The 10,270-nt window shown below is 39.1% G+C and overlaps 1 protein-coding gene across 1 annotated transcript in view; it reads left to right on the top strand.

Moving 5' to 3' along the window:
* Window positions 266-10,270, top strand: part of RIMS2 (regulating synaptic membrane exocytosis 2) — a 613,799-nt gene continuing 603,794 nt past the window's right edge. The window contains 1 exon segment of the mRNA XM_021090597.1: window positions 266-441. Within this exon segment, the coding sequence (XP_020946256.1) occupies window positions 266-441 (176 nt within the window).

The raw sequence follows: 10,270 nt of genomic DNA, 5'->3' as shown, positions 1-10,270 counted from the left end.
CGCTCACTTGCCAGCCCTACGCCCCCGGGAAGAAGAAACGTTTCCCGGAGCGCACTCTTCAGCCCTCCCTACCCCGACGCTCGCCCTCCCCTCCCCCGCTCTTTCTATCTTGGGGGAGGGGGGCTGTCGCCTCGGATTGAAGGCCATTGATTTGTATGTATTTGTCCCAGCGCCGGAGGCTGCCCCAGCCGCCCGCGCGGGTGCCGCCGCCGCCGCCAGTGGAGTTGCCTCCCTGCTTCCCTAGAGTGGTTGAGCTCCACCAAACATGTCGGCTCCTGTCGGGGCGCGGGGCCGCCCGGCTCCCAACCCGGCGGCCTCTCAGACGCCTCTGCAGCCTGAGATGCCGGACCTCAGCCACCTCACGGAGGAGGAGAGGAAAATCATCCTGGCCGTCATGGATCGGCAGAAGAAAGAAGAGGAGAAGGAGCAATCGGTGCTCAAGTAAGAACCTGGCTCCATCTTCCCGCCTCCCTCTCTGTCCTCCGCCCCCTCGGCCGCTGCCCTGCGGCCGCCTGCGCGCCCCGGATCGCCGCCCTCCCTCCCGCCGGCTGCGCCTGGGCCACGAGGGCTGCGGCCAGCGCCGGCCGCCGGGGTTGCTTTCTGGGTGTCGGAGCGCGGGGGTGTGTGCCGGGAGGGAAGGGCGCCGAGGCTGGCCGAAGTGAGGGTGGCGAGCCCTTGGGCGTTGTAATTCCCCCCGGCGTTCTTCCTGCCTTCCCCGCGGGCCATTTCGGCTCCGGGGTCCCGGCGGGGCTGGGGCTGAACTCAGGCTCAGTGCGTCCCTTCTCCATTCTCGCCGCCCCCGCGAGGAGACAGTGACTGGGGCAAGGAATCCAATATGGCGGTGCACAGGTGCTCCCCGGCCGGGACCCGGGCGAAGGAGCGCCGGCCGGGGATGAGGGCGCCGCTGGGGGCCCCTCGTCCCCGTCCCCCCAGCGCGGCTCTGCCCTCACCGCAGAGAAGAGCAGAGCTGCCGATGGTCGTCTCGGGCAGGAGGGCGGCGGTACGGCTAGGGGCCTAAGTTCTGTCGCGTCTCCGGTGGGTGTGCTGCCGCCGCCATCTTCCAGCCCCTCCCCCTCGGCGGGTTCTAACACCCCGCACTCTGCTGCTCTTCCTGTTTGCAACTAGTAAATCTGTTTCATCCTGAAGGGACTCCAGACTCTCCCATCACTGCGGTTTGGGTTGCTTCCTATCTTGTGAAGTCCTACTATTTGTGCTCATAGTCTAGGCAGTCGGGATTTTGCCGAGGGTGGGAGAACGAAACAGTTTAGCGTCTGTGTAACTTCAGCACCAGGGAACTGTCCAGACAGATATCTGTGGCTTTGAGACTCCTTTTCTTGTCAGTCTAGCAAAGAGATTTGTTTCTGTCGGTTTGCTTTTAAATGTTTTGTGATTATCTGATTTCTCAGTCACTGTGTGAAAGAGATTGTGCGAAGTTGTGTAACCTTTTCAATGTTTTTCCAACTCAACTCTTTCATTTTTGCTTGAAATGCATTACTCATTGACTTGTTCGGTTTATATGCCACAGTTCTTTTGCGTGTTATAAAATATGCTTTTCCTGTATTCTCCACAGAAGCACACAATTGAAAGTGTAGAGTTCCTTTGGGACGGAACTAATGCACCGACCTCTAATCACGTAAATTTTAAAAACAGGTTGTTGAATTCAGTATTCTTTAGCACTTAACAAAGACGCAATTCTCTGTCTATACGTACATATTTCCATATTTTAATGCAAAATACTACTTTAAATACTACAACAAAACTATAAAATATCTTTACATGTACAAAAAAATTACCAGTTCTCAAAAAATGTTGAAGGACTAAGAGAGCAAATGTGTTCCTAACATATTAACTGAAATAAGAATTGCTTCTTCAGAGCTAATTTCTGGGTTTGAGTACTTGTTTGAGAATGTGATTTATTAGAAGGCTTGGAAAATGAAAAATGATGAAGAGATTTACATAGCTTATTTCAACTAATGGAAAAATAAACCATTATTTTTAAAAGCTTTTTGAACATACACTTAACCTTACTTAAATTTGCTATTATACTAACAATGTCAGACTTGTCTCTCTTTAGTGATGGCCATTTAGTTCCATGTTAACATTTACTCTGAGAGGTGGTCATGGGCAGAGAGAAATTCAGGGTTCTTGTCTGCTGCCTTTTAACAACTATGTTTAAAAATAGTTTACTATGTAAAAAAATGAAACTATTGGATGAAAATATTTTTGCATGGTCTGTGATCATATTCATGTTAAGTATTCATACAAAGTGGAGTGTGCATACCCAAGGGCATTATAAGATGGTGTATTAGAGTACAGGAAGAAAATAATAAAAACTTTTTAGTGAGATATTTTTAGTGAGAGATGTGAGTAATCAAAACTGATTGTGACCACTACAGTATTCTCTCTTCTTAGGAGCCTGAGAAATTAAAAACTAATTATATTTAATCATTAGCAATTTCTTCAAAGCCCAGCTTATTCTGGAAGTCTTTTTTTTTGGTCTTTTTGCTTTTTCTAGGGCCGCTTCCTTGGCATATGGAAATTCCCAGGCTAGGGGTCTAATCGGAACCGTAGCCACCGGCCTACCTACGCCAGGGCCACAGTAATGCCAGATCAGAGCCGCATCTGCAACCACCACAGCTCACGGCAACGCCGGATCCTTAACCCACTGAGCAAGGCCAGGGATCGAACCCTCAACCTCATGGTTCCTAGTCGGATTTGTTAACCACTGCGCCACGATGGGAACTCCTGGAAGTCTTTAGTCATTATCAAGTAATACCATTTTATGTGTGAGTAAGATATTAGGATATTTGAAGCATTTTTATATCTCAATAGATCCTTCAATAGATCAGTAATTACTTTTTTAATACTTACATGAATTCCTTTAACAGTTTTAGTTTGGATAACTCAGCCTATCAGTTAAAATCTATAATGTCCTTTTACTGATAGCTTTTAAGCTTTGTCTTTTAAAACTGTAAACTTCTTGAGGGCAAGAATAAAAATGTACCCTCTTTGTAGTTTGCTTCTCCAATGAAAGAAGATGATGAGTAAAAATTTCCATGATCGATAAGGTAATAGTTTAGTTTAACATAGGTAAGCAGTTCTAATGTTTTTTAATAATTCAGTTTTAAAAAGTACTTTCCAAAGTCAATTTGTAAACTTCTTTATTTAATAAATACATACAGACAGTACAAAATTTCTTACCTATTTCCCCTAGCCAGAAGGAACTGCTGCTGCCAGCTTATTGTGTACTCTTCTAGAAATACTCTATGCAGAAGAGTAGATATGTGTGTATATTAGATATTGTGTGTATATAGATATGTATGTGTGTGCATGCACAAGTATGGATGTGTATGTGTTAAACACAATGTGTCCTCCAGTTTACTTTTAGGAGATCAGTTCCACACTGGTTAATATGTATCTGCCTAATACATTATTTTATTTTATTCTATTTTCTTTTCTTTTCTTTTATTTATTTTTTGTCTTTTTAGGGCTGCACCTGTGGCATATGGAGGTTCCCAGGCTAGGGGTCGAATTGGAGCTGTAGCTGCCAGCCTACACCACAGCCACAGCAATGAGGGATCCAAGCTGCATCTGCGACCTACACCACAGCTCATGGCAACACCAGATCCTTAACCCACTGAGTGAGCTCAGGAATGGAAACTGTGTCCTCATGGATGCTAGTCAGATTTGTTTTCACTGAGCCACTATATAAACTGCCTAATTTATTTTAATGGCTGCGTAATATCCCATTTTTTGAATGTTCTGTAATTTCTTTAATACTGTATTTTTAGATAGCCGTATTTTTAGATATTTTAGTTGATTCTGATTGCTTTGCCATTAGAAATAACACTGTGATAAATATATTTGTGCATATATAATTTCCCACATGTGTGAGTATATCTTTGGAATAAATTCCTAGAAATGGAATTATTTGGTTAAAAGGTCATAGTATATAATCTTTATATTTTTATAATATATAAAAAATAAATTTTAATAAATATCACCACATTAACTTTCATAGAGGAAATACGGATAGGTGATATGTACTAGAGAGATTTTCACACATCCTTGCTTACTCAGTATGTGATGGTCTTGCCAGTATTTTGAGGAAGAATATGCCATTCTCAATTTATTTCAGTTTTCTTATTATGAGTGAGGTTGAGAGCCTTTTATTTTTATTTAGGGCCTTTTGTATTTCTTTTTCTCTTGGTCATTTTTAGTGATTTGTAGAAACTCTTTGTCATTTGTTTTATCCCCTTGTTTATGCCTTTTTTTTTTACTAGTCAGAATTCAAAAAATGTATTTAAATTTATTACTTTTTGTTATATGGCTTTTTGCTTAAAATGAACTTCCTCATTCTAATATTTAAAATACTACATATTTTTTTCTTATAGTTAAAAGAAATTTTAAGAATATGGCATGTCAGATAAGTGATGCAATTAAATCATGAAGACTTTTAAATAAAAATCATTATTTTAAGAGCTCCCACTGTGGCTCAACGGAAATGAGTCTGACTAGCATCCATGAAGACGCAGATTTGATCCCTGGCCCCGCTCAGTAGATTAAGCATCCAGTGTTGCCATGAGCTGTGGTATAGGTAGCAGACATAGCTTGGACTCTGCGTTGCTCTGGCTGTGGTGTAGGCCGGCGGTTACAGCTCCAATTTGACCCCTAGCCTGGGAACCTCCATATGCCATGGGTGTGGCCCTAAAAAAACAAAAAAAACCAAAAAAAAATCATTATTTTACATGTGCATAACCATGGTTATTGCCAAAACTTGAAAATCTATAGATTTTTAAAGATTCAAAATGCATCCTAAAAAAATGATTGGCATTTTATGAGAAAGTAACTAATAAATTCTTTATATATATTCTATATTTTAAAGTAACTAGGACAATTAAGTAATATATTTTTGTTGACAATATATATCAATAAAAAATTGATTATGCAGTGTGATAGAGAGAGAGGTACTAGAGGCAAGTGTGATGGACCAGATAGATTTTGACTTGAAACATTAATAACTGTAAGGTCTTGCTTACATTATTAAACTTTGAGTCCATGTTTCCTTGTCTGTGTTATACCTACCTTGAAGGATTTTTAAGTTTCCTGGCACAAGTAGGTGTATAGTGAATAGTTGTTATTAACTGATTATAGACAGATGTCCTAAACTTTAATATTATAGTATTCCTGGGTGAAATTTCCCCCCTCTCTTTTTTTTGAGAGATTCTTTTCCTTGTCCCCTGGGAAGTCAAAATATGCTTTGAGGACTTTTAGGTGATTTCATTATTTGTCTGGAAGGCCAGGCATGAGGAGAGGAAAGGTGACAAATTGGAAGCAGTTTCCTCAGCAGAAGCCATCATTAGAGAGTCTAATAACTAAGGTGTAGCAGTGAAAAAAATACTGACAGTATGTTATTGGTTATTGGTAAGATTTTTGATTGTCCCAGATGAATATGAGGGAACTGACTTTTGGATATTACTTTGTTCTTAAATTTGCCTTGGTTAGTTTTTCACTCTATGAGTAAATCAAAATATGCATTTCCTTTCTTATTTATATTATATATGAGAACTCAGAGACTCTTAGGTTAATCTAATTCTGAAGCATAGTTGCACAGCTTTGAATGCTCATCTCCTTTCTTTCGCTCCTCAAATACATACAATTTTTGTATGCCTGTCTCTTTCTCATCCTCTGGCCTTAGCTTCAAATTTGTCTCCTTAGAGAGCTCTTTCCTGACATGCTTTCTTAAGTAGGTTCTCTCCTTTATTCATTCTTTTTTTTTTTTTTTGGTCTTTTTAGGGCTGTACCTCTGGCATATGGAAGTTCCCAGGCTAGGAGTCTAATCACAGGTGCTCCTGCCAGCCTAAACCACAGCCACAGCAAAGTGGGATCCGAGCCATGTCTGTGACCTACACCACAGCTCACGGCAATGCTGGATCCTTAACCCACTGAGTAAGGCCAGGGATTGAATCTCCCTGGATACTAGTTGGATTCATTTCTACTAAGCCATGATGCGAACTCCTCCTGTATTTATTCTTTATTATTTTTCCAGTTATGTTTATTAAAGTTTACAAGTTCTTTGTTTATTGTCTGACTATTCTGCTAGATTATATACTCCCAGAGAGCAGACACCATGTTTGTTTTGTTTATCATTTTAGCATTAGCTGCTACTCTAACACAATGCCCTATACACTGTAGTATTCAGCAGTGTTAATGGTGTGAATGAATGACACATTGGGAATTAAATACTTATTTAGAAATTAAATGTCCATTTAAATAGTACTTATTTTCAAGGTAAAATTCCATGATCTAAAAGAAAAACTTTTGCCTAGGTAGCAGTGACCCTGTTTCTGAAATCAAATGTAATATTTTAAGTATATGTCCAATTTTACTTATTTTACTGGAAAAAAACAGTATTTTTGTATGATTGCAATTCATCTTCTTTTGGACTAAGAGCATATTTTTTTTTGATTAGAAACCAGAAGAATATTGTGATATATCATTTTTTTCACTTAAGGAATATTGCAAATTAGATATTTTGCAGAATTTCTTGGTGGCCTAGTGGTTAAGGATCCCATGTTGTAGCGCTGTAGTTCTGGTTTGATTCCCTGATCAGGGAACTTCCACATGCTGTGGACATGGCCAAAATTTTATTTTTTGCTTTAAAAATTATTTGCTTTTCAAAATTAATCAGTTTAAAACTATTATTTACTTTTAAACCATTTGCAAATTTCCAGAGTGTGTAGCAGAGCTGAATGGTAAGGAATGACAGAATATGTTGGATAGAAATAATTCATTTCCTGCAGAAACAGGCAGTCTAAGCCCAACTATAATCATATGAACACATAAAAATGTAAAGTATTATGAAAAAACATGGTAAAGATGTTTTTAGTATATTATAACCATAGTAAAAAAATGTTGGACTAATCTAGTGAGTAGTCTGTTGTCTCTTTGGTATTGTTTGAAGACGTCTTAAAGTTTATCCTTTAAAAGTCTCTAGAAATTTCACTCCTATATATTAGATATTAGAGGCTGGAGATACTTTTATATTCTCTAGTCATCAAGGAAATTCAGATATCTCTGGGTGTTAAAACCCATTTTATCCATTATCAGCTATATAGTAAGGAACTCACTATAAGAACTGTGACAAACCAGAATAAAATATTGCATATTATGTGCTAGGAGACCACCCGGGCACAGTATATTATGGATATAGTCATACAAGAGGAGCATGTGATCCATTTTTAGGGAGTTGACCTATAGGCTGAGTCTCAAAGAATGAGTAGATAAGAGCTGGGCAGAGGAGAATATTCCAAACAACTACTAAAAAAAACTCCCATGTCTCTCTCCCCCCAAACCTTTTATTTGTCAAAGAGAGGCTGGGAAAGGTCAAGAAACTCACTTCAAGTGGTTCAGGTGGTCTGGGGCATAGGGTTTAAATAGACTTGAATCAATATAGGAGACTGGAGAGATGACAAGGGTCAGAGTTTGAAAGATTTTATGTGCTATTCTTTAGATTTGGATTTAATCCTGAAGGCAGTAGGGAGTCTGGGAGGGATTTTAAGCAGCAGCACAATATAATCATATTTTGTTGCAAAAAACCCCCTATTCTTACAAGTATAATGGGTTGATGAGAATATGTAATACTAGAAACAAGAGCAGTAGTTAGGAGACTCTACTACCAGGTAATAAATGATGAAGATATGAAATAAGTCAGACATGGTGGAGGTAGAGAGGCAGGACAGATTTTGAAAAATTTAGGAGCCAAATGGTCAAGCTTTGACAACGTGTGTCTAAAGGGTGAGTAATCTCTTATGATTCCTCACTTGCTCAACTGTCTGCTGGTTGTCACTCTCTAAATCTGTCTAGTTTCAGGACCAGTGTTCTCTTGAGAGGGCGGTGGGGAAGTGGCTTCTTTTATTATTTTAGTTATTCTAAAGAGTTTATAATATGAATGTATTAGAAGTGACCACAACTTGGGATATAGTGAGGGCAGTAGTAACAAGGGCAAAAAGGGAGGAAGGAGAGAAGGCAAAGAGAAAAGTCAGGACTATTCAAATCCATTCATAATTGGAAGGGACTCTACTAAATATCTTACTTTATAAAACTTTTTTCTACTGGGTATATTAATACCATGTAATCTTTCCAAAGCTCCAAGTCTATCTTCCTTTTATTGAACATTCCTTCCTTCCATGCACAATTTAGTCTCAATGAATTTCTCACCATCTGGTTTTGTTTCAGTCTTTAGGTATTTAAAAATATTACAAAATCTTTATTATATATGTTAGATTTAACTAGGACAAATTTCCTTTTTTGTATATATTTCTACATCACTTCTAAGGAAATTCTGGAATATGAGTGTATTTTAGGAAAATATAGAGAGATTAGCCACGGAAATGACATGTTGCAGTTGATGAAGACTCTGTTCCTCTTTATATGAGCTTACTCAATTATTGGAGAATTTCAAAAAATGTTTTATTGTGAAAGAGAGATAAATTTTGTTGGATTTTTTTTTTGTCTTTTGTCTTTTCAGGGCCATACTTGTGGCATATCGAGGTTCCCAGGCTAGGGTCCACCAGGAGCTACAGCTGCTGACTTACGCCACAGCTGCAGCAACTCGAGATCCAAGCCATGTCTGTGACCTACACCACAGCTCATGGCAATGCCAGATCCTTAACCCACTGAGTGAGGGCAGGGATCAAACCCGCATCCTCATGGATGCTAGTTGAGTTCGTTAACCACCGAGCTACGACGGGAACTCCCAATTTTGTTGGATTTTTTTGATGGGGAGTTCTAGAAGTAGGATTAGAGGTAGGGTTATAGAAAAGGAAAAGCTGAGGACAGATTTAGACCAGAAGTGATATTGTTTCACCTACTTTCTCTCTAGAATTGTTACCAAAGAAATGGTAGGCAACTAGATAGTATAAATTGGGCTAAGAATATACCACTTTTGTAGTTTATATATTATGAACATTATTATATCTATATACACATCAAAAAGCTCTAATTTGTATTTTCCGTAGTACATAGTGCTAGCTAAATGCCTTTTTAAGGCATTTAGAATTAAGAATTTAATAGAGTTTATACTTTATAAACATTTAATATTTTTATGTAACACACGTAATTTTAGGTTCTGCTAAACACAGGTTCTGGACCTTTAGGCATAGAAGGAAGATGGAATTCTCTGGGGGTTCAGCATTTTTTTCTTCTAGCAAAGCTCACATTTAGCTGGAAAGAAAACACTTAGTTTGATGTATCCCACAGCTAGGCTTCTGGGATGCTAAAACTAGGAAAAAAGGATACACCAAACAATATAGTAGATAAGTAGAATCCCTACAATGTTTATTGGTAGTTGATGCTTTGGTATTGTTCAGTTGACAGAAGGAGATGATGCTCATATCCATCTTGTTTTGTTAGCATATGAAGTGTCTCTTAAAATTATTGTAGTGGTTTGCTTCTCAGATACATACATGAAGAATCTGTTTCATCCCATATCACATCACTCATAATTCTTTTGACCAAAAACTGAAATAATTAATTGTTTTTATTGGCTGCACCCTTGGCATGCCTAAGCTCTGAACCCATGCCATGGCAGTGACCTGAGCCACTGCAGTGACAATGCCAGATACTTAACCAGCTGAGCCATATGGAAACTCCAAATTAATGTTTGTATTAGCACACATTTTTTTTTCCTGTTAAAAATGAATTTTGTGGGGAGTTCCCTAGGGGCCTGGTGGGTTTAAGGGGATCTGATGTTGTCACTGCTGTGCCTTGGGTCGCTACTGTGGCATGGGTTCAGCCCCTGGTCTGGGAACGTCTGCATGCTGCATGGCAAAAAAAAAAAAAAAAAAGAATTTTATGGTAGAGGTAGCTAGGTGTTCATCCAAGATTTATATTCCTCTTTCATATAGTTGTTACTATGCAGCTGCTGTCTAGCCCTGGACTACCTTTTCCAGCTCTTCTTATGTTTAGGTAGGTTCATATAATTGGGTTCTGGCTGATGGCTCTTCCCCGGTCCTATTAGAGTTTACATGAATAAGAGATTCACTTCTGTGTTAAGTCACTGTGATCTTGGGGGTATATCTATTACTGTGACTAACATCACCTTATCTAACACAAATTCTCTTATTATTACTTGTTATTTATTTAACTTTGGAAAAATTTTAACATACCTGCTCTAGTTGAATCCAGAAGTACTTCTATGGTGCTGAATTCCAGTATAGGCTGATCTCTCTTCAATGATTGTCTGGTCTAAGCCAACCTAAGTGTTAAC

The sequence above is a fragment of the Sus scrofa genome, chromosome 4, assembly GCF_000003025.6.
Source record: "Sus scrofa isolate TJ Tabasco breed Duroc chromosome 4, Sscrofa11.1, whole genome shotgun sequence".
NCBI lineage: Eukaryota > Metazoa > Chordata > Mammalia > Artiodactyla > Suidae > Sus > Sus scrofa.
This window is presented reverse-complemented; position numbering and strand designations above follow the sequence as displayed.